Below are 23705 nucleotides of genomic sequence, written 5' to 3' on the forward strand. Positions count from 1 at the left end.
TTTTTGGTCTGTTAATTGTTGTACTTTTTGTCTAAATCCAGTACCCATTTTGACCTTATTTTGGTATAGGGTGTGAGATGTGGGTCTTAGCTTAGTTTTTGCCATACTATTTTCCAGTTTTCTCCACAATTATTGTCAAATATTTAGTCAAATATCCCAGAAGCTAATGTCTTTGGGTTTGTCAAACAGTAGATTATAGTAGTTATTTACTACTATTTCTTTTGAATCTGTCCTAATCCATTATTCCATTTCTTAACCAGTACTAGGCAGGTTTTTTTTTTTTTTTTTTTTTAGGTTTTTGCAAGGCAAACAAGGTTAAGTGGCTTGCTCAAGGCCACACAGCTAGGTAATTATTAAGTGTCTGAGACCAGATTTTGAACCCAGGTACTCCTGACTCCAGGGCCTGTGCTTTATCCACTGCCACCTAGCTGCCCCGAGTACTAGGCAGTTTTGATGAGTATAGTTTTAGATCTGGAAAAGCTAGGCCACTTTCCTTTAAATTTCTTTTCATCAGTTCCCTTGCTATTGACCTTTTCTTGTTCCAGATGAATTTTGTTGCTATTTTTTCTAGTTTGGTAAAAGAATTATTTAGTGCTTTGATTGGTATGGCACTGAATAGGTAATTTAGTTTGGGCACAGTTGTCATTTTTATTATATTAGCTCGACCTAATCATGAGCAATTGACCTTTTTCCAATTATTTAGATCTGACTTTATTTGAATGAGAAGTACTTTGTAAATGTGTGCATACAATTTCTGTGTTTACCTTGGGAGGTAGATTCCCAGATATTTAATGTTACCTATAGTTTCTTTAAATGGAATTTCTCTTTCTATCTCTTGCTCTTGGACTTTGTTGTTCATATATAGAAATGCTTATAGATTTATATGGGTTTATTTTATATTCTGCTACTTTGCTCAATTTGTTAATTGTTTCAAGTAGTTTTTTATATGATTTTCTCAGGTTCTCTAAGTATACCATCATGTCATCTGCAAAGAGTAAACACTTTTTTCCTCATTGCCAATTTGATTCCTTCAATTTCTTTTACTTATTGCTTAAGCTAACACTTCTACTGTATTGTATAGGGGCAGTTAGGTGGCAGAGTGGATAGAGCACCAGCCCTGGAGTCAAGAGGATCTGAGTTCAAATCCAGACTCAGACACTTAATAATTACCTAGCTGTGTGACCTGCATTGCCTTGCAAAAAAACTCCAAAACCCCCCCCAAAAATACTATATTGAATATTAATGGTGATAATGGGCATCCTTGTTTCACCCCTGATCTTACTGGAAATGTTCATAGTTTATCCCCAGTATAGTTTTGTTGATATATATTTATCTAAAACTGCTTATTATTTTAAGGAAATTAATTTTTCCTTAGTTATTTTTATACTTTCTAGTGTTTTTTTAAATAGAAATAGATGCTGTATTTTATCAAAAATTATATATAATCTTCAGTTTAACAGGCTGGTAATGAAATGACTCTGTGTTCCTTTTATTGGAAAAAAAGAAATAGAACTAAGGGGTCTAAAAAAAAGTTGGAGACAAATCAATACAAGAAGGGACATCTAATGTGTTAAGATGTCCTTTTCAGGTCTGAAAAAAGACACCTAAGTTAGGGCATTGGGTTAAAATGATAAATTGAAACTTATTAGGAACAAATGTAAAGCTTAAACTTGAGTTAAAAAAAAAACACTTTTTAAGGTAGAGCCAAGATGACAGAGTGGAGGCAGGAATTCCCATAAGCTCTCCCCCAAACCATTCCAAATACCTTTAAATAATGACTTTAACCAAATTCTAGAATGGCAAAATTCACAAAAAGATTGAATGAAACAATTTTCCAGCCCAAGACAACTTTTAAGACCTGCAGGAAAGATCTGTTACACTGAGGTTAGAAAGGGCCTGTAGTGCAGCCCAGATGTGCCTGAGCAAACTGGCTCCAGCCATCTAGGAACCACCTATGGGGTACCTGGCTCCCTGGGGGTTCCTGGGTCTGGGGAAGTGGTGGTGGTTTCCAGACCTCTCAGTTCAGGGATTGTCAAGGACAAGTTGGAAACTCATCAGGAAAACTCTAGAGCACCAGAGTGAGAGAGCAGTCAATCCAGTCCAGTGTAAGCCTCAGCAGAGACTTGGGAGCCACCCAGCAGCTGCTTCCAAAATGCTCAGCTCTATACAGTAAGGGGATCAGGGGGGATTGCAGAGGTCTCTTTGCTGTATCTGAGGCATGAGACTGAAGAAATAGTGAAGAAAAAAACCACTTTGGGTCAAATGAAAAAATAGTCCAAAAGGCCAATGAGAAGAATGACTTAAAAAATAGAATTGGCCAGATGGAAAAGGAGCTCTCTGAAGAAAATAATTCCTTCAAATGATTGGAGCTAAGGGAAGCTGATGACTTTGTGAGAAATCAAAAACAATAAAACAAAACCAAAGGAATGAAAAACTAGAAGAAAATGTGAACTATCTCATGAAAAACAGGTCCAGGAGAGATAATTTAAAAATTATTGTACTATTTTAAAATCATGACCAAAAAAAACAAAAGCTTACGCTTCATTTTTCATGAAATAATTTAGGAAAACTGTCCTGATATCCTAGAAGCAGAAGGTAAAATAGAAACTGAAAGAATCCACCAATCACTTCCTGAAAGAAATCCCAAAATGAAAACTGCCAGGAATATTACAACCAAATTTCAGAACTCTCAAGTCAAGGAGAAAATATTACAAGCAGCCAGAAAGAAATAATTCAAACATTGTGGAACTACAATCAGGATAACACAAGATTTAGCAGCTTCTGTAGGGTTTGGAATATGATATTCTGGAAAGTAGAAGAACTTGGATTTACAATTAAGAATCAACTACCCAGCAAAACTGAACATCCTCTTTCAGGGAAATAGATGGCCCATTCAATGAAATAGGGGACTTTCAAACTTACCTGTTGAAAGGACCAGAGCTGAACAGAAAGTTTGATCTTTAAGATAAGGCATAGGGGTGGCTCGGTGGCGCAGTGGATAAAGCACTGGCCCTGGAATCAGGAGTACCTGGGTTCAAATCCGGTCTCAGACACTTAATAATTACCTAGCTGTGTGGCCTTGGGCAAGCCACTTAACCCCATTTGCCTTGCAAAAACCTTAAAAAAAAAAGATGAATCTTAGGGTGGATTGGGAAGGGCAAATCATGAGGGATTTAATGATGTGGAACTGTTTATATTCCTGCATGACAATATGATACTGATAACTCATGTGAACCTCCTTATTTATTAGAGCAATTAGAAGAAGCATATATAGACAAGGCACAGGAAAGGAGTTGAATTTGAGGGTATGATGTATTAAAAAGCTGGAGTTAATGGATGAAAAAGGAATGGTACTGGGAGAAAGGAAAAGGAGAGGTAGAATGGGCTAAGTTATTTTGTATAAAAGAGGCAAGGAAAAGCTTTTGTAGAGCAGTGGGAGAAGAGGGGGCCGTTGAGTGAGCCTTTAGTTTTATTGGAAGTGACTCAGAGAAGAAATAACATCAATTGATATAGAAATCTATCTTACTCTAGGGGAAAATAGGAGAAGAAGGAATGGGAGAAAGGAGGTAGAGGAGGAAAGAGGGGTGTAGTGATAGAAGATTGTGGGAGAGGGTAGTCAGATAAAATTTTTATGGAGGGAAAATATGAAAAGAGAGAATAGAATAAATATGGTTGGTAGGGAATAGGATGGAAAGAAATACAGCTAGCAATAGCAATTGTAGGGGCAAAGTATTGAAGTAGTTTCTCTGATTGACTTATGATAAAGAATGTTCCCCCACCCCAATAAATCACTTTTGCACATGCAAGATAGGGAATGTAGCAGCTGAAAAAACAATTTGGGGTTTTTATTGAATTTCAATGTCAGTACAAATCAACCATGTAATTATATTAAGATCATAAGGTCTGGATTTATAGCTTGAGGGGACCTTTGAGGTCAAATTAGTTCAGTCATCTGGTTTTACCAAGGAAAGTGCTGAGACATAGATCAGTTAAGAGGTGATTCAGTTAGTGTCACACAGTATCAGAGGCAGGTTTTGCCATCACCTTTTTCTGACTCTAAACTCGGCATTCTATCCATTGTAGTCACTTAATGGCTTAATAATAGCTAGCATTCTATAATACTTTTAAGATTTTCAAAGCACCCATATATTTTATGGACAAGGTATCAAGGACTTGACTTTTCATTTGAAGTCATCAAATCATTTAATCTTTTCAGTGTAGGCTTTAAAAATTTAAATTTTTGTTGATGTTTCATTTATTTACATGCTCTTAATTTCCAAATACATCAGTTTCCCTCTCCTTGCTTTTTGAGCCATCTGTTATAACAAAGAATCTTAAGGAAAGCAGAGATGGGGGGGGGGGGAAGCAGACAAACAAAACTAGCCAACACAACAGGTATAGAAAATTTACCTACTTTGTTTCCCATTTCTGCAAAGTAGGGAAGGGGTGCATTTTCTAATGTCCTCTTTGAGGTGAATATTTGTCTTTGTAGTTATTCAACTTTGAGAATTTTTTTTGTTCTCCCCATTTATACATTGTTGAACTCATCCTGTCCGTTATTTTCTTTGTCCTATTCACTTTGTTGTATGTCATTTCATATATCCTGCCATTTTGCTCTGAGTTCTTCATCCTAATTGTGTTTTTAGAGAAATGATCATGTTCTGTAGCATTCTTGTACCATGATTTGTTTAGCTGTAATTCAGTCAGTTATTATCTTTTTCTCTGTTTTTATATTCCACAAAAAATTTTGAATTTTGAAGTTTGGTGTTGAAGTTTGGTTGTATTTTGGCGAAAGTGAGAACTTTTTTTCCTTTCAGGCCTAGCCTATATTTCCAAAAAGTTTAAGCTTTGAAAGCATAGCATATTAGAACAAGGCGTCAAGAGACCTGGCTCTAGTCCTGTCTCTGACAGTAAGTGACTTGGTGACTTAGGTGAGCTGCTTAACTTCTCCCGTCTTATATTTACTTACCTGTGAAATAAGAAGGCTAGATTAGATCCAAGGACCTGGTCCCATTTTGGCAATTTGATGAAACCTTTGGACCCCTCAGAATGTTTTTAGATGCATAAAAAATACACAAGATTACAAGGGAAGCCAGTTATTTTAAAATAAATTTTTCAAAGTATCAAACCAGCTAACCAGATTTATATACCAGGTAAAGTATTTATGGACTGGGTGATCCTCAAAGTCTCTTTCAGTTGTAAAATTCAATGAATGGGGCAGCTAGGTGGCGCAGTGGATAGAGTACTGACCCTGGAGTCAGGAGTACCTGAGTGCAAATACAGCCTCAGACACTTAATAATTACATAGCTGTGTGGCCTTGGGCAAGCCACTTTCCCCATTGCCTTACAAAAACAAACAAACAAAATTCAAGGAATGAAGTATACTGTTACTTTAATTTGTAAAAAATGTATTTTGTTTTGAAATATGATTTCTGACTATCTGACCACCTGCCTATAGTTTCTCCATCTCATGAGCCTTCCTTGTGACAAGAGATGGAAAACAAAAAGGCATTTCAGCAATGTGAGCCTCCAGACTAGCTGTTTTACTTTGTGTATAGTGGTATTTCCCACCTTCTCTTTCCTGCCTCTGTGGGGAAGGAAGACAGGGCACTGTCATTCTTTTTTTTTTTTTTTTTGCAAGGTGAATGGGTTAAGTGGCTTGCCCAAGGCCACACAGCTAGGTAATTATTAAGTGTCTGAGACCGGATTTGAACCCAGATACTTCTGATTCCAGGGCTGGTGCTTTATCCACTATGCCACCTAGCCGCCCCTGACTGTCATTCTTTTTGAAGCCAGTGAGGCAGCTTGAAGTGAGGATTTAAAAATAAAGGACAACATTGAGTGAGTGAAACAATGAAAATCATTGTGATGAAAGGGAGGAATTGAAGGTGTTTTTTTCCTTCCAAGAAATGATTGCCTTATTGCTAGAATTCATCATTAAAAAATGTTTTTATAAGAATAGGATTGCTTGTGTATATTTCTTATCTTCTAATCACAAAAGTGACTAATTTGCAAGTAATTCTTGATGAGGGCTCTGATCTGAGAGATACCTGATCTGTTCTACTTCAAAATATCAGGGGCCCATCCTTATATAATAGTTTGATGCTTTCTAGTATGGGACACTAGTGTGGGCTCCTTCTCTTTGGGGGCTGATGTTGGCCCAGTGAAGTACTATTAAGTTTGGATTGTCATTTGGTTTCCTGCTTCTGAACCCTGTGCCTCACCCCCTTGTCCTTTTTCTTCCAGAAACATGGTGGTGGCTTTGAAGGAGCTATCTATCCGGGGGGACTTCCGGACTACTGTTGAATACCTGATCAAGCTGCTGGAGACAGAGAGCTTCCAGCAGAACCGCATAGACACAGGCTGGCTGGACAGGTTGATTGCTGAGAAAGTGCAGGTGGGGGCTTTGAGGACAGGCCAACTCCCCCCCCCCAGGGTCACTTTCTGGGGCAGGCTTGAGAAAAGCATTCTGAGATTGAAATGGAACTCTTTCCTTAACCTATTCAATTCAAGTTCTGCCTTTGTCTAAGGTTGTCTTAGTTTGGTTGGGGAAAAGTCAGGTGTCTATGCATTGCCCAAGACCCTGATATTTTGGAGGGGAGAAATTTTGCTTCTGGATCAGTGGGTGCTGCCTCTATTCCTTTTCTGATTCTTCAAAATACTGGTCTGGTGCCAACTAGATGGCATCAAGGCACATACAAAGAATCCCTTGGAAGTAGAAGACAGTATATATGGGCCCTAGCATCAGAAAAAATTTGGGTTAAAAGAAGCAAAATCTACCAATAGAAACTTTTCCCACAATGAATTTGCTTTTTAGATTTGAGGAGTGAAACCAGAGTTACCAATTGACCATGCTTTTTGTTTGCCCTCTTTTCTTTTTTCCTAGGCAGAGCGTCCTGATACCATGTTGGGGGTTGTATGTGGGGCTCTACATGTGGCAGATGTGAACCTTCGGAACAGTGTCTCCAATTTCCTTCACTCTTTAGAGAGGTAGGATTTTGATTATTTGGGGTTACTCAACACCTCAGTGGTTGTTTACTCCAATTATTTGTATTGGTCTTCAGACTAAATCCCCAGGGGAAGCATTTGCAAGGCTATTCCTTGGGGTTAAAAATTTCATATTTATTTTATTATTTTATTAGAAGCTTAACATTGAACATTGGTGTAGCAACTATACTTATTTACTATTTATTCATTTTGTTTTTGTGAGGTAAGTGACTTGTCCAAGGTCACACAACTAGTAAATATCAGGTGTCTAAGGCCAGATTTGAACTCAGGTCCTCCTGACTCCAGAGCTGATGCTCTATCTACTACACTATCCAGTTGCCTGTTACTATTTACATTTAAATGAACTTTAGTACGTAAAAAAATTTACCATCATTCCTTACCTGTATTTTTTATCTCTTCATTCTCATTTACTGCTTTCTCCTCAATGTTATTGCTAGTATGTATTCCTTATTTCTGGTTCTGCTTTTTCTTTTTGTATTATTCCATAAAGGGCTTTCCATATGTCTTTGCATTGTCAGACTTATATCATTAAATTGAATTTAACAGAATTTATTTGGCTGTTACCCAAACATTGGGTCTAAGAGTTTGTAGCAATTATTTATTTTCTCTGAAGTTGGAGAAAGCAAGAAAGTCATAGAGAATGACTTGAGGTAATTGTAATTTTGAGGATTGGATTGGGGCAATACTGAAAGAGATTATTTACTTCATCTGAAATTTTATGTGAAGAACATAGACTAAGAGGCTATACATGCGTGGGTATTTAAACCTCTGAATTGCTTTTTACTTCCTAGACTTTAGATTGGGAAGTTCTTGCACCCTTTTCTAGCCTTGCTTTTATAAGGTGACTATTAATAAGCCTCTGAGAATAAGTTATGTCTACTGTCATGATGGCTCATGAGTTATGTCAGAGCATCAGCCTGGGCATGTATGGAACTGAATTAATTTCTAGGCTAGCTAAGCAGACTCACCTGCTAAATTCTACTTTTAAAAGACTGAAGGGAAGAATTTAAGAAAATTAGTAATTTAAACAGCTTAAACCATATAGACATGGTAGGGAGAGGGGGGTGAGGATAAGGGTGAATTGGAAAGTTCATGGAATGGAATAGAACTGAGCTAACCATTTTCATAATGCCATTCCCCCTGCTGGAAAACCTTTTATAAGATAAGATTTATTTAATATGTGGAGGGGGGGTGATTGAGGTTTGACTATACTCCATTATTTGACTTTGAGAGCCATGTGGTGATAAGTGTCATTATTTTTCCAGGGGTCAGGTCCTTCCTGCTCACACACTTCTGAACACAGTTGATGTTGAGCTTATCTACGAAGGGGCTAAGTATGTGCTGAAGGTATAAGCATCTCTGGGAACACTGTTCCTCACTATTTTCCATCCTTTTTTATTTTAAGGGAAGGAAATATTTGCGCTACAAAGTGATTTAATTGTATTTCACAAAATGGAAGTAAGGAGAGGTAAGAGTGAGTGGGATGTGCTAAGAAGTGAGTCAGAAAGTGTTATTAAGAGAGTTTAAAGATAGTTTGCAGTTTTCAAATATAGCACAGTTGCTTGAGTGGCATAGGGTCCTATGTAAAGTATGGCCTAAAATTATTTTGTACAAAAAATGTTTTTATACATTACTAAAATATTCTTGTTTAAGAGTAAACATATTACCCCCCCCCAAAATAGACCTACATGAGCAATAAAGGGGAGGGAAAAAATTAAAAAAATAATAATAATAATTGTAGGTATGGCCAGGTGGCGCAGTGGATGGAGTACCGAACCTGGAGCCAGGAGCCCCCGAGCCCAAATCTGGCTCCAGACACCCAACAATCACCCAGCTGTATGGCCCTGTGCAAGCCACCCCAACCCCACTGCCCTACAAAAACCAAAAAAAAAAAAAAAGAGACCCAAAATAAAATAAAATAGTAATAATAGTAGGGGCAGTTGGGTGGCAGACAGATCACTGGCCCTTGAGCCAGAAGCACCCAGGTCCAAATCCGGCCTTAGACACCCAACAATCACCCAGCCCCATTTGCCCTGCAACCCCCCCCCAAAATAATAATAATAATAATAAAAAATGTTCTTCAGTCTGTGTTCCAACACTACCAGCTGTGTCGTGGATGGATCACATTCTTTATAATAAATCCATCACAAAAGTTGCTTCCATATTTTTCCACCATTGCCATTGCTGATCACAACTCCCTCCATTCATACTTCTCTACTATTATGAACTATATTTTCTCTCTCCTTTCACTCTGACTCTGCTGTAGGGTTGCTGAGTGGTGCAGCAGACAGATCCCTGGCCCTGGGGCCAAGAGGCCCAAGCCCACATTCCACCCATTAGGCCCAGCATCCACCTGGCCCTATGGTCCTGGAGAGGCCATCTACTCCCAGCCCCTTGCAAGAAGTAAAAAAGAAGATGTGTTATATCTGACTACTCTCCCCCCATAGTCCACCCTCTCCTCCATCACTCAAACCCCCCCTTCCCCCTGTCCTCCTTCTCTCCTTCTTACTCCAGATGTCTATACCCCATTGAGTATATATGCTATTTCCTCTCCTAGTCACCTCTGATGAGAGCAGATTCCCTCATTCCCCCTTGCCTTCCCCTCCTTCCATGTCATTGCAATAGCTCATTGTAATAAAGAAAAAGTCTTATTATGTGAAATATCTTAGCCTGTTCCTCCTCTCCTTTTTCTTTCTGCCATTACATTTCCCTTTTATCTGTTGATTCCATTTTTACACCACACTATATCTTCAAATTCAGTTTTCTCCTGTGCTTCATCTATAAAAGCTCCTTCTACCTGCTCTATTAGATGAGAAGGTTCATATGAGTATTATCAGTGTCATTTTTCTATGCAGGAATACATGCAGTTCATCATCATTAAGTCCCTCATATTTTCAAACCCTTCTCCTCCACTCTCTATGCTTCACCTGAGTCCTGTATTTGAAGATCAAGCCTTCTGTTCATCTCTGGCCATTCTAACAGGAACATTTGAAATTCCCCTGGTTCATTGAAAGTCCATCTTTTTCCCTGGAAGAAGACATTCAGTTTTTCTGGGTAGTTGATTCTTGGTTGCATTCTAAGCTCTTTTGCCTTCCAGTATATTATATTCCAAGCCCTACGAGCTTCCAATGTAGTTGCTGCTAAGTCCTGTGTGTTCCTGACTGCCGGTCCACGATATTTGAATTGTGTCCTTCTGGCTGCTTGTGATATTTTCTCTTTGACTTGGGACTTGGCTATAATATTCCTGAGGGTTATTTTTTTGGATCTCTTTCTCGGAGAGATTGGTGAAGTCTCTCCATTTCTATTTTGCCCTCTACTTCTAGGATATCAGGGCAGTTTTCCTGTAATAATTCTTTGAAAATGATGTCAAGGCTCTTTTCCTGATCATGACTTTCAGGTATCCCAATAATTTTTAGATTATCTTTCCTAAATCTGTTTTCCATATCTGTGGGTTTTTCAATGAGATGTTTCACATTTTCTTCTAATTTTTCATTCTTTTGGTTGTGAAGTATTGAGTCCTGATTTCTCGTAAAATCAGCAATCTCCTTAAAGTTCTGTTCTTTGTCTGAAGGATTTGTTTTCCTCAGAGAACTTTCTTATCTCTTTTTCCATCTGGCCAATTCTGCTTTTTAAAGCATTCTTCTCCTCAATAACTTTTTGAACTGTTTTATACATTTGACCTAAGCTGGTTTTTAACATGTTATTTTCTTCAGCATTTTTTTTTGGATCTCCTTGACTAAGCTGCTGGCTTCTTTTTCGTGTTTTTCCTGCATCTCTCCCATTTCTTTTCCCAATTTTTCTTCTATCTCTCTCACTTGATTTTCAAAGTCTTTTTTGAGCTCTGTCATAGCCTGAGCCCAATTTCTGTTTTTCTTGGTGTCTTTAGATGCAGGAGCTTGTGCTTCCTCATCTTCAGATTGTGTGTTTGATCCTTCTTGGGATCACAGGCAAAGTATTTCTCAATGGTGTTCCTCCTTTTTCTCTACTTACTCATCTCTCCAGCCTATGCCTGGTTTTTGGCATGCTTCCTGAGCTTTTGAGTATTATTGGGACACTCCCACAAGGATCTCTGTGTGTGAGGTTCTGTCTTCCCTCCTGGTCTGTGAATGACCACAAGCGCACCCCTCTGCCATGGGCCTGAGGTGGGGGGGTGGCCCTGCTGTTCTATGGGGGGCCTAGACTGTGATCAGGATCTGAATGTGGTCAGAGCCCCAGAGCCTGTTCCAGGGACAGAGGACAGGACAGTCTCTCCACTCCCCTCCCTAGGCTCAGTACTCATGCCCTGGGGGCTCCTGCTTACCGGCTTCTGCTTCTGGTTCCTGGATCTGGGCTGCCCCGGCCATGCTGCTTTCTGTGAGCCCTGAGGGCTGGGCTTAATGAGCTCACTCTGGCAGAGGTCCCCCCCATTGATTCCCCAAGTTGTGCCTGGTGCTCCCTGGGGTGTAGGTTAGGAAACTGCCCCGCTGCTGTAAGCCAGGGCTCCCAATGCTCTGGGGTTGCCTCCCAGAGGCTGAAGTTCCTTTGTTCTGGTGGGCCACCCCTCTGGTGGACCACCCCTCCGACCCAGTGGATCTGAGCCTTTCTGCTCTTTTCCAGATTACCTTGGGTTGGAGAACTGCCTCACTGGTTCCCTCTGTGGGTTCTGTCTCTCGAAAAAGTAGTTAGAGTCCTTAGCTTATAAGTTTTGTTCAAGAGCACCTAAGAGATGGTCCTCTCCTGTCACCATCTTCCTAAAATTATTTTGACATATGAAAACCACCTATATGCTGCAGTGTCTATGTAATTTTGTTTAACCTATTGGTATACAGGCAAGAGTTTCAAGAGTGAATTCAGACTAGGGAAAAACAATTACTTTGGGTGCCTGAATTGCCAGTGGGGTCAAGAAATACCTGTGGCTACTTTAGCAGATCTAAGAAATAGCCAAGGGAAAAGGAAGAAAGCAAATAGGAGAGAAAGGGTCAGAAAAAAAGGATTAGAAAGGACAGAGGTCCCTGTGGCAACTGGTAGTTGGACTAGTGTTATATGGACTTAGTACATTGGTGTCAGGACATTTTGTTTTTGCCCTTTTATTCTGGGGTTATCTCCAGGGCTTTGTTTAGAAATGATACCATGACCAACTCCATTTGCTTCTGATGTCCACAGGTGACCAGGCAGTCCCCTAATTCCTATGTGGTGATCATGAATGGTTCCTGTGTAGAGGTGGATGTTCACCGTCTGAGTGATGGAGGATTGCTTTTGTCCTATGATGGTAGCAGCTATACAACATACATGAAGGAAGAAGTGGATAGGTGTGTACCAATTGAAACCCATGACAGGACTCTTTTCTTGTCTCCTGGAAGATTATGGGATTTGGGGGACGTTAAAGAAAGTGTTACCTTAATGTTGCCATTCATTTCTACATCCTGAAGTGGTTCAAGACCTGTTTTTTCTACTCATGTTCCTTAGATACCGTATCACAATTGGCAACAAGACCTGTGTATTTGAAAAAGAGAATGACCCCTCTGTACTCCGTTCACCTTCTGCTGGAAAGTTGATCCAATACATTGTGGAGGATGGAGGCCATGTGTTTGCTGGCCAGTGCTATGCTGAGATTGAGGTTAGGCATGATTGGAAGAAAGAACAAGAGGCCACGGGCTTCAATGGTTTAGACTAAAAAAGGGACAAAAAAAGCATTTATTCTCTGTTTGGTTCAAGAGGGCAAAATGGAATGAACGCATCTTTTCTTTGACTAAGGGAGTCATGTTAATTCAGTTTTGCTTTAGTAACTTAATATGAAATAACATCTGCCCTCAGGGAGCTTATCTACAGGGCAGAGGGAGGGGAAAGTCATAACATAGTATGCTTACAAAGTAAGTAAGTGTAAGTAATTTAAAGATAGAGAACAACAATAACTTGACGGAGTTCAGGGAAGTCTGAATTTTTGAAAGAGGGCAAGATTTATGAAGGAAGAGCACACTGGAGACAAGAGTGCACTCTAGAATCGCTTGTGACTTGATTGAATAAACACACAGATTGAGGGGGAACATTCTGACCAAGTAGACAAAAATGCAGTGTGGGGAGTCCCCTCAAATTAACCTGGAAAAGGATTGGTGCTTGCATTGTTTGTCTGGCAGTATAAAGCCTGAACAGTGAGTGAAGGAGACCAGTTATTCTCCAGCCTTAGTAATGATAAAATGAAAAAAAAAAAAAGAGGCTCAAATCAGAGCAGAATGTTGTATTAGATTTCAACGAACTGAGAGTCATTAGGTACTGGAATTATTTATGAAAGGCAATTTAATTATGTTATCCATTAGATTGGGAGATTCTTAACCTGGGGTCCATGGAACTTCAAATCTTTGCATTGATTTCAAGAGGTCTGTAAACTTGGATGGCAAAAAACTCCTTTATTTTCACATTTCCTTCATTAAAAAAAAATATTCCATAGACTTCACTATACTGCCCAAAGGAGTCTATGACATGGAAATATCAAGAACTCCAATTATAGAGGTCTTCAGAGAAAGATCTGTTTTTTAGTTTGGGGTAAAATCTGTTTCTTCATGTAGGTGCAAAAGAAAGAATGACATCTACAGACTCTGTTGCTCTGATTGATAACTGACCTATTTTTCTATTGTAGGTGATGAAGATGGTAATGACTTTAATATCTGTTGAGTCTGGTTGTATCCACTACGTCAAGCGATCTGGAGCAGCCCTTGATCCTGGTTGTGTGATTGCCAAGCTGCAGCTGGATAACCCGAGCAAGGTTCAGCAGGTAGGGGTGAAAATCCTGCTATTTGTGAGGATGGATAATTTTCCCTTTCTTTTGATGTGATGATTCTCCTTGATGCCTTTTGTCTTGGAGTGGATAGGAGTAGTGGGGGGAAGTCATGACATACCATAATTACTGCAACTCTCTTATTTCCTTCTAGAAACATTATAGCAAGTAACTCAATCTTCCTATGGGGTTTATAGGCTGAGCTCCATACTGGAAGTTTGCCAAAGATCCAGAGTACAGCACTCAGAGGCGAGAAACTTCATCGGGTCTTCCATTATGTCCTGGATAACCTGGTCAACGTAATGAATGGATACTGCCTCCCAGACCCTTTCTTTAGCAGCAGGGTATGAAGCACTTCCTTTGGAAAAGGGATTTGTGGATGGGTCTTTTCTCCTTTCTTTAAGTTACCTAGAAGTAAAATTACTTAGTTGAGCTTCAGTGACAGGTTCACAAAAATCTACCTGCACCCCAATATCCTATAGCCCCTACATACTATTGTGGTAGTGATTTCTACATACTGTTGTGGCTAGGATTTAAAGCCAAGGTCAGAAGTGTAAATATTATTTTTTATTAAAACTTTAATATAGTCAGCTTTTTTTAAAAAAGTGATACATTTGAGCATTATTCCCTTTTTATAAGATCTGTGCCATGGAGGTACCAGCTCATTTTCTATGCTGGCTTAATTTTGGAAATAGAGACTTTGAAAACAGTTCCCCATTGAGTCTTATCATCTTTATTTTTGAACCTTGGGTAATTTCTTTTCCTCTTCTAGCTAACATGTATAATGTTAATTCACTAACATTTGAACCTCAAAGAATAAGAACTACTTTCTCCTTAATATGGACATATCAGTTTTATTTTAGACCTCTGTTAACCCATTTTTGTCTATGTGTTGTTTTGGTTCCTTATTCTCAGGTAAAAGATTGGGTGGAGAGATTGATGAAAACCCTGAGAGACCCCTCCCTACCTCTCCTGGAATTGCAGGACATTATGACCAGTGTTTCTGGTCGAATACCTCCTAATGTGGAGAAGTCCATCAAGAAGGAAATGGCCCAGTATGCCAGCAACATCACCTCTGTTCTTTGCCAGTTTCCCAGTCAGCAGGTATTTTCTTAGTTGCAGCCGATTGGGATGTGGAGGACATGCAATATGGTCAGAATGCTGCAGGTAGAAGTCTTAGGGGCTGGGCAACAGAATGTGTGACCCAAGAATTGATGTCTTTTTTGTTGAATTGTCCTATTTCTTTTATCATAAAAGCTTTGTTCCCTCTTTATTACTTTATTGGATGTAAGCAAAAAAAAAATCAAAAGGAGAATTAAAATATGTGAAACATAAGGCATCTGAAGTTCTTGTAAAAGTACTTAATGGAATTAACCATGACGACAAGAAAGGTCGTATACAGTACCCTTTATTTCTCTGGTCTTGGAATCTCCCTAGCTAGTGATGGATTCTTCAGTGAGCTCAGTGTAGGGAACTTGTTAGGACTTATTCCAGTAGCAACTTTGGAGGTAAGAGTGAAACTCTTTATCTTACATTCTAGACCTTAACCAGCGTGCTTGCCTGTCAAAGTGTCCTGATGTGATGGTTTTTGGTGAAGTAGATATAAATCCTGCAGGGAAGTTTGAAAGGGGTTGAAAGCTGCTAACTCACAGCATAGGCCCTGAACAACTTGAGTGATGTTTGCAGATGATAGAGGCGTTTTTGTATTGGAGATTGGGTGAAGAATAAATGCTTTAGATCTTTCCTTGTTGGCCTTGTCTTTAGTTCTCTTTTTTTCTTGTACTTTAGATTGCCAACATCCTCGATAGTCATGCAGCTACACTGAACCGGAAATCTGAACGTGAAGTCTTCTTCATGAACACTCAGAGTATAGTTCAGTTGGTGCAGAGGTGAGGACATGTTGACAACACAAATTTTTCCCTTTTACCTTTTTGCAGCCATGACTGAGTAAATTAGAAAATTCTCATAATGCTAATTCTTTCCCCAAACTTTTGATGACTTCTTCATTTTTGGCTTCTTTTGATGGTAGAAAAATTTCCCACTTTTTGGTTCAGCATCTTTCAAGTTAAGTTGTCAGGCAAAGACATTTTGGTTGATTGTTTTTCCCCATTTCTGTTTCTCTGTATGTGGTTATTTTCATATCCTAACAGTAGCCCCAGCATAATTGTATTTATGACTTCACTAGCTAAAGGACCATGGGATATGTCTTCAACTCTCATCTTCCACAAAATTCATTTCTAAAACTTTATAGACAATAGGTATAAAAACAACCCATCCGCAAAAAATATGGTCAAGCCAATTCTTAGGGGTGTAGTGCTTATTCACAGACAAAGCAGTTGGAACCCATGTCAGACAGCTTATTAGTGTTACTGGGTTTTAGTTTCTAATTGAAATTCATCCTGACCCATTGCCAAATACATTTTTGGGTTTTGGTCCTGAATTAATCTTCCCAATTGTGAGTTAGCTAGAAGAATAATTGGGCCTGTCCTTTGTATTTGTGCTTTTCTTAGAGTCAGAGGGCTTATTGGAATTATGGAAGAAGATTTGACCTTCTAGTTCTTGAAACCTTATATATCTTAACAGGTATCGAAGTGGCATCAGAGGTCACATGAAGGCTGTTGTGATGGATCTGCTCCGACAGTACCTGCGAGTAGAGACTCAGTTCCAGAATGGTAGGTGGTAGATCTCTCATATTGAGGTACACAGAGTTAGGTCCCCAGACTGGAGAATTGACTTAAACCCTAATAGCCTTTTAACCTATTTACTGCCACCTCCTAACAAAAACTAGTTTAAATTCTCTTTAAAAAATCTTATCTCACTCTCCAAGAAACAAACAAAAAAAAAAAAATAATGTCCTTGCTAGACTGTGGATATTCTTTGCCTTCATTCTACTGAGATAATTGTCCTAATAGAGTTAGACTTTGTTATCTTCCTTGCTCTTAACCATATTTTTGGATAATTTTTTAAGTCCCTTCTTTAGCTGACATTTCAGTAGATTTTTTGTGGATCATACCACAGCCATATGGAACATTCTTCATTGCCTTGTTTAGGTGGAATTTATCCCTAATATTCTCCACAGAACCTCACTTTAAATGATGTAGAAAGTCTATAAATATGAAATGGTAAAGGCAAGATCAAATGAAAAGAACATTTCTTTGTTGTAATATTGCTCTTAACCACAAGGTGGCAGTAAAACATTGCAGTGTGTAACCTTCTTTGGGGAAAAGGAAAAAAAAGATCCATTCATAATCCTGACCTGGCTTTTGAACTCTTGAAGGAATAACTGGGGGTTTTGGTTACCTTTCTTCATGGAAACATAGAGCCAAGTATCCCCAGAACTTCCATGATATTTTTGTTATTTGGGCCTAGAATGAATGGAGGCTTCTTTATGCCTCCTGGTTTTTATGGTTCCTAATAGACATATAATAGACAAATAGAGTTAAGTAAAATAGACCAAAGCATCATCCTTGTTTGACAGACTAAGACTTGGATATGGCTAACATGCCAGAATGTTTATTATAAAAACAAACCTGAAAATTAGGCTCCTATTGTAAAGTACACCTTCCTATCTGGTGACTTTGGGATACCTCAATGAAAGAGAGAAAGAGAGAGAGAATGTGTGTGTGTGTGTGTGTGTGTGTGTGTGTGTGTGTGTGTGTGTGTGTGTATGTATGTATTCTCTCTATATAGACCTTTTGACTATATCCAAGTTTTCCTTTGATTTTTAGTTTGGCTCTGAAATTCTAATTTTGTATTCTACTAGTTCTTGCAAGGAGGGGAAAATGATGATTCTAGGATTCTAGATGACACAGCTTTCAAATGTGTTGAGTGTGGGGAAACAATTAAACATCTAATTTTTTTGAGTTAACACTCTAGAATATAGTTTTGGAAAATAATTATTTAGACTCTAATCCTATTGCAATGAATAGTTTTCTCCAAATTTAAAATATCTTAATAGGATGGAAAAAAGAGTTCATTGTAGATTTTATTTTAGGAATAAACTCTTAAGATTCTATATCATGGAATGTGAAATTATGTTTAAGTATGAATCCACATATCTAAAATGAAATTGGTTCCTGCTTGTTTCTTGCAGGTCACTATGATAAGTGTGTCTTCACCCTTCGGGAAGAGAATAAAAGTGATATGAACACTGTGTTGAACTATATCTTCTCCCATGCTCAGGTCACCAAGAAGAATCTTCTGGTCACTATGCTTATTGTGAGTTCAGTCCCTCAGTATCTCAGAGGGTGGTGGATGAGATAAAGGGAATATTCTGCTTCTTATGACTGGGTTTGGAGAAAAAACTGCTGTCTTTTTTGGATTGACTGCATAAGGCTTTTGATCCCTGTACAGGTCTCCTTTCTTTTCCTTTCCTTGAAGGTTGTTGTATCTTTTGTCTTTGATCTAAATAATAGTTTTCTATGTAAGGGTTGTCATTAAAGCAGGGACATTAAAGCTGGAAGGAACCTAGAGTTTATCTAGTCCAAGCCCTTTTTTGGGGGGGGGGATTTTGCAAGACAATGGGGTTAAATGACTTGCCCAAGGTCACACAGCTAGGTAATTATTAAGTGTCTGAGGCTGGATTTGGAGTCAGGTCCTCCTGATTCTGGGACCAGTGCTCTATCCACTGCATCACTTAGTTGGCCCTAAGTGCTTCTTTTTATAGAAAGTTCAACTGAAGGCTAGATGTATCATGGCAAAGTGTATGGAGAATTTGTATTGAAGACATGAAGACTTAAGGCTAAATCCAACCTTAAAACACTTAGGAACTATGTGACCCTGGGCAAGTCATTTAATTTTCTGGAACCTCAGTTTGTTCATTTCTGAAATGGGATTAATAATAACACTTGTGATGTTTGCATGAGATAAAAAAAGTGAAGCACTTTGCAAAGTGTTATGTAAGCATAAATTCTAATTTTATTATCATATTTATATTATTATTATTGTTATTATTGTTATAGACAGTGACTTGTTAGAAGTCCATACAGTTGATCTGTGGCAGAGCTAGGATGAAGACCCAGCTTTTTTGCCCTTTCATCTGGAGCTACTCTCACTTCATTAATGCTATATTCCTTACAAATTCAGGACAGAGTTTTGGCTTTTGGGTGTTTTTGCTGATCTCATTCTTCATGTGGAGATAAATCATACCAAGCTTCTAACCATAAGTTATAACCATTATTTATGACCAGTCAAGTGATGGTTTTGCTTATAGCATTGGCTTTTATATCCTTCCTAGTTTGGTAGGTTTTGAAGTTCTGATTCTGAACTCTGAAATAAGGTGGAAAGAGGAAACCATGGAGGAGTTTGCATTTTTAGGAAGCAGTTGTCCTGTTGGTAAAATCTTTATTTTATAATGTGCCATAAACATTCCCATTCTTGTCTCCAGATATTGGTGAAACATTTTCTTGAGATGTGGTCTAATCAGGAAATAATCACATGCCTATAGCCTTAAAGAAACTAATTAGTGCTCCCCAATGAAATTTTCATAGCCTCTGCTCTTACTACATTTGCCTTATGTTTTCATGAAAATCTAAATCTTGAATTGGGAAAACTCAGTAATTCAGTCCACCCAAGCATGTACTTATGGCCTGATAACAGTGTCTGTAGTATCATTTTCATTAAGATACGGAAGCCTCTGTGCTTGTGTCCTTGTTGCCTAAGAAGTGGTAGAATTAGTAGGAGGAAGGGAAACCCCTGCTTGATGCAGAGAAGGCTAATGAAAATCAAATGATTTGTCAGACTTATAGGAAGCCTTTGAGTCTACAACATTTTGGAGACTGTCTTCAAGACTTCTTTTCATTCTTTAATCTTAGCTCTTCTCTGAACTTGAAATGGACTTTAGAAAACAATAAGCACCTTCTAAAATTTCCCATTGTCTTTCATGTGCAACAATATTAATTTGTTGTTTCTTGGAAATGACCCTTTGATGTTCTTCCTTGGAATTTGGTGTACTGGAAGCCATACATCTACTCTGTAGTGAGATTCTCCTGACAAAAGACATTTCTGTGCTAGAAAAATTTCACCACCATTTTTGTTTCTTATTTTACTATTCAGGAAACATCTAGTTCTATCTTCTCTTTTTTTTTTCTCTTACCCGGGGCAGAGTTGCTTTCCAGTGTTTACCTGGGTTATTCAGTGGAGAAAACCAAATTTTTAGGATGGCTAATTACAAATATGTTTCATTTCCTTTGACTACCTGGAGTAATTGGAACACAGGTTAATGGGAAAATTTATGTGAAAGGAAAAAAATCCATAATCAGTTTTTAATATTTGTCTTATCTAAATAATAGATTTTAAGACTTAGATGATTTTGTCAACAGAAATTTTTTGAATTTAGACTGCAAGATAGAAAATAGAAGAAATTCCTACAAGTTTAATTATTTAAACATACAAAGAACTAAGAGTGACATTTATATGAATCCAAAAAGACTTTATGGTAGGAAATTGGTGGTGATTGGGAGGAAAAGAAAGTTAGAAATCAGTTTGTTTGGATTGAAAACAGAGGGTGATTTGGCTTCAAAGGAAGCTAATTATGGGGACCTTCCATTTTATTATGATTATTTTTTTAAAGGACATAACAGCTTTCTACACTAAAAATAGACCCAAGCCCAGAACCCTTGAAGCAGCAGAAGAGTAATGATCGCCCAAGACTGTCGCTGGGTTTCTTAAATTCTAATTTGTAAGATATAGGGGCCTGGCTCACTCCTTTTGCGGAGTGATTGTAAGTAACGCTTGCCTTAAGAATCTCATTATTGGAACACGGAGCCATATTTCCTCTGAGAATTCTGGAGTAGCTTTGAGCCGGGGCTGTTCATTTCTCAAGTAATCACGCTGGTGTGATGGAGAGAGAAAATGGCAGCTGTTCGGAGCTCAGGCCTTCAATTTTCTTCAGAGTCCAGTCACTCAAGTGTGTAATTACACGGGGGTGCTGCAGAGACGTTGGGCCCTGTCAGAGAACTGGTTTGAGGCTTGGCTTTCTGCTCTTGCCCATCAGGACAGGCAAAAGCCAGTGGAGCTCTGACTTGCTCCTTTTCTTGGAATTTTCCCCCTTGTTGTTCTGATTGCTTCTTACTTGTATGCATGAGGCTGAAACTTTCTTTCCAGTAAACTCTATGAAATAGAGTCATCTTCTAGTATTTGGGTCTAGGAGTATAGGGGGAGAGGGAGAAGGGAAAGGAGACAGAAAATCAAAGAGGGAAAGGCCAAGCTATGTTTCATCATTGAGATGCTTTTGAAATATCAGTTCTTACTCCCATCTTGAAGATTTGAAAACTGAGAGATGAAGTGGTACAATTTTAAGCTCAAGGTCATAGACATGCAGAACAGTGATGAACTCATTCTTAGAAAATATTCCTGACCCACTGGATGCTAGAGTTCCTCTGCTGATCTTCTTTTATTCTTTTGGGAAGTACAGACTGCATGGGAATGCATGATGGGTATCGTTGGATAAAGAAAACTCAGTTGTAAACATTATTCTTTTCTTATTGTCTGTTCTATCCTGTCACAGATATCACCTGAGTATGAGGGCATTTTGATCCTGCCTTTGAATTCCCTCAGACTTATGTTCTCTGTTGGTTTCCTTTTCTTTGCTACTTCTGTTGCCTTTGCTTTCTGATTGATGGGTGTACTGTATACGCAGTCTCTGCTCTCTAGGAGCTGTGATGTTGATGGTGTGCTTTGCTGTGCTAGATGACTTCGGGGGCTTTAGGGCCTAAAGGGAGAGATCAAGGAAATCAGCTGTATGTAGCTCACTCTCTGAAGGTTTCGGGGGATCACTGTTGCAGGACTGTAGAGCTGCCCCATTGTGAAGATGCCTCCTGGCATTGGCATAACCCTGTTGGGTGGTATTCAGTGACTCCTAAGCAAGTTCAGCTGATGTACATCTCCTAATTTTTTTCCCTAGCCAGAAGGCAAGGTACTGAGCAAGATGCTTAATGTCTATCCCTGTCAAATTTCCTTCGAGCACCATTAGCTAGAAACATTTTGCTGCCCCTGAAGACCACAAGTCTGCAAGGCCACCATTAAAATTTATTCAAAAAGTGTTTCTTTTTCCTTATATTTGAACTTATGGGAAAAAGCCTAGAGTCTCATACTTTTGGCTAATGTTCACAGCAGAGATATCAAGGTAACATAGGCAATTGATCTGGTCCTCTGAGGACTGTTTGACCTCCTTACACAACTTGGGAGGGTAATAGTAAGGGTCTGTTTTTACAATAGCAACTCAGAAAAGTTTGTGTATATATGAAATAGGCAAAAAGGAGGGGCATGCTTTGATTTTGGCTAACAATGTAAATGTAGCTACTTTATATCTTGTAGCTCTCTCTGTGGTGACTGGTTTTTCCCTTTCAAATCTTAGTATGCCACAAGCAAGAAGGGCTATGAAATGCACAGCTTCTGGGTTATGCCATGAAACTTTAAGCTTCTGACTTTGAACTGGCAGTATTTGGAATGCTGACCAATAGTTTTCCTTACTTTCAAAGGTTTTGCTTCAGATATGTACTGATCACTCAGCAATTCTTAAGCTGATTCTGCAAACAATTTTTCTTTAAGAAGCTAAGAAAAAAAAACTACTAATCATGATGATGATAATAGTTCATATTCATATGCCATTTACTGTGTTCTTGACACTGTGCTAAGCTTTACAGAAATCTTCTCATTTGATCCTTTTGGCAACCCTGGGAGAGAGGTGCTATTTTCCCCATTTTGCAGTTGAGGAAACTGAGGCAGACACAGTTTTAAGTGACTTGCCCAGAGACACAAAGCTATTATGTCTGAAGCCAGATTTGAAATTAGTTCTTCATGCTCTATCAATTGCTCTACCAGCTTATTTCTGAGCTGCAAAACAGTAAGAGACATCAAGATTGTCTTGTTAGATTTGTTTGGTGACATCATTGAGTTGCCAAGCTACCACTTTATTTCTAATATCGGAAGTGGTTACACCTATTAAGTGAGTAGTAACTTGTCTTGAAGGCATTCCACAATAGATTGTATTTTTCTGAATCCTAAAATGATTTCCATTCTTGCATCCACTGCTCAAGATGTATATTTCCAAAAGGATTGCTTCTGTGGGCTCTTATGGAAGCAGTGGTTCTGTTTGCCAGTGGCTTCTCCTTGGCTTGGTGCTGCCACTTAGCATGCTTGTTAGGTTTCTGCAGACCTGAGCTTAACTACCATCTAGATCAGAGATGAAGACAAGATGAAGCCATATTATGCCCTTGTTTAATAACAATTTTCACTTTAGTCTGCCAATATATGCAAGAGACTTGATGTCCCAAAACAAGCATATAGGCTCCCTTATTATATACATCTTTGTTCAGAGGAAATAAATCTACCCACTTGATCACTGTCTGAAAGGTTGCACCAGGAAATGAATGGTGGTATACTGTTCAGGTATTCAGGACCGAGGACCAGAGACTTTAGTTAAGACCATATATATTCAGAGGTGGCTAGGTAGCACAGTGGATAAAGCACCAGCCCTGGAGTCAGGAGTACCTGGGTTCAAATCCAGTCTCAGACACTTAATAATGACCTAGCTGGGTGATCTTGGGCAAGTCACTTAACCCCATTGCCTTGCCAAAAAAAAACTTTCTTAGCTGCTTAACTGGCCTGATCCAGCAGTGTTCAGTACTTAAGTCAGGTTCTCAAGCACTATCTTCTATGCTTGCTTATTTTTGCCAAGGAAGACTCTTATTGTCTTTATCAGATTCTACTGTTTGTATTTAGATAGTTTGGAATTTTTTTTTTTTGGCAATGAGGACTAGAGAGAAAAATTCTAATTTTATTTTGGAAGACCATGGTTTTCCTAGGTTAGGCAAAGCTGTGGTGTGTGTGTGTGTGTGTGTGTGTGTGTGTGTGTGTGTGTGTGTGTGTGTGTTCACTTTGGAAAGAGTCTGTCTCAGGTTTTTATCACAGGATCACAAAAAATCTTCATCTGGTAATAAGAGAA

General features: G+C 38.8%; 1 protein-coding gene across 11 annotated transcripts in view; it reads left to right on the top strand.

Annotated features, from left to right (window-relative positions):
- The window catches only part of ACACA (acetyl-CoA carboxylase alpha), a 277310-nt gene that overhangs the window by 88109 nt on the left and 165496 nt on the right, over positions 1–23705 (top strand). For 10 of the 11 annotated variants that reach the window (XM_074223508.1, XM_074223498.1, XM_074223501.1 and 7 more), the window contains 11 exons: positions 6247–6397; positions 6887–6990; positions 8274–8355; positions 12151–12296; positions 12454–12604; positions 13622–13756; positions 13957–14103; positions 14675–14863; positions 15548–15648; positions 16343–16431; positions 17853–17977. In XM_074223508.1, coding sequence (XP_074079609.1) covers positions 6247–6397; positions 6887–6990; positions 8274–8355; positions 12151–12296; positions 12454–12604; positions 13622–13756; positions 13957–14103; positions 14675–14863; positions 15548–15648; positions 16343–16431; positions 17853–17977 — 1420 coding nt within the window. Of the gene's footprint in view, positions 1–6246; positions 6398–6886; positions 6991–8273; positions 8356–12150; positions 12297–12453; positions 12605–13621; positions 13757–13913; positions 14104–14674; positions 14864–15547; positions 15649–16342; positions 16432–17852; positions 17978–23705 lie in introns of those variants that run through there. The other variant, XM_074223507.1, reaches the window with a different exon arrangement.

Source organism: Macrotis lagotis, chromosome 2 (assembly GCF_037893015.1).
Source record: "Macrotis lagotis isolate mMagLag1 chromosome 2, bilby.v1.9.chrom.fasta, whole genome shotgun sequence".
Classification (NCBI taxonomy): Eukaryota; Metazoa; Chordata; class Mammalia; order Peramelemorphia; family Peramelidae; genus Macrotis; species Macrotis lagotis.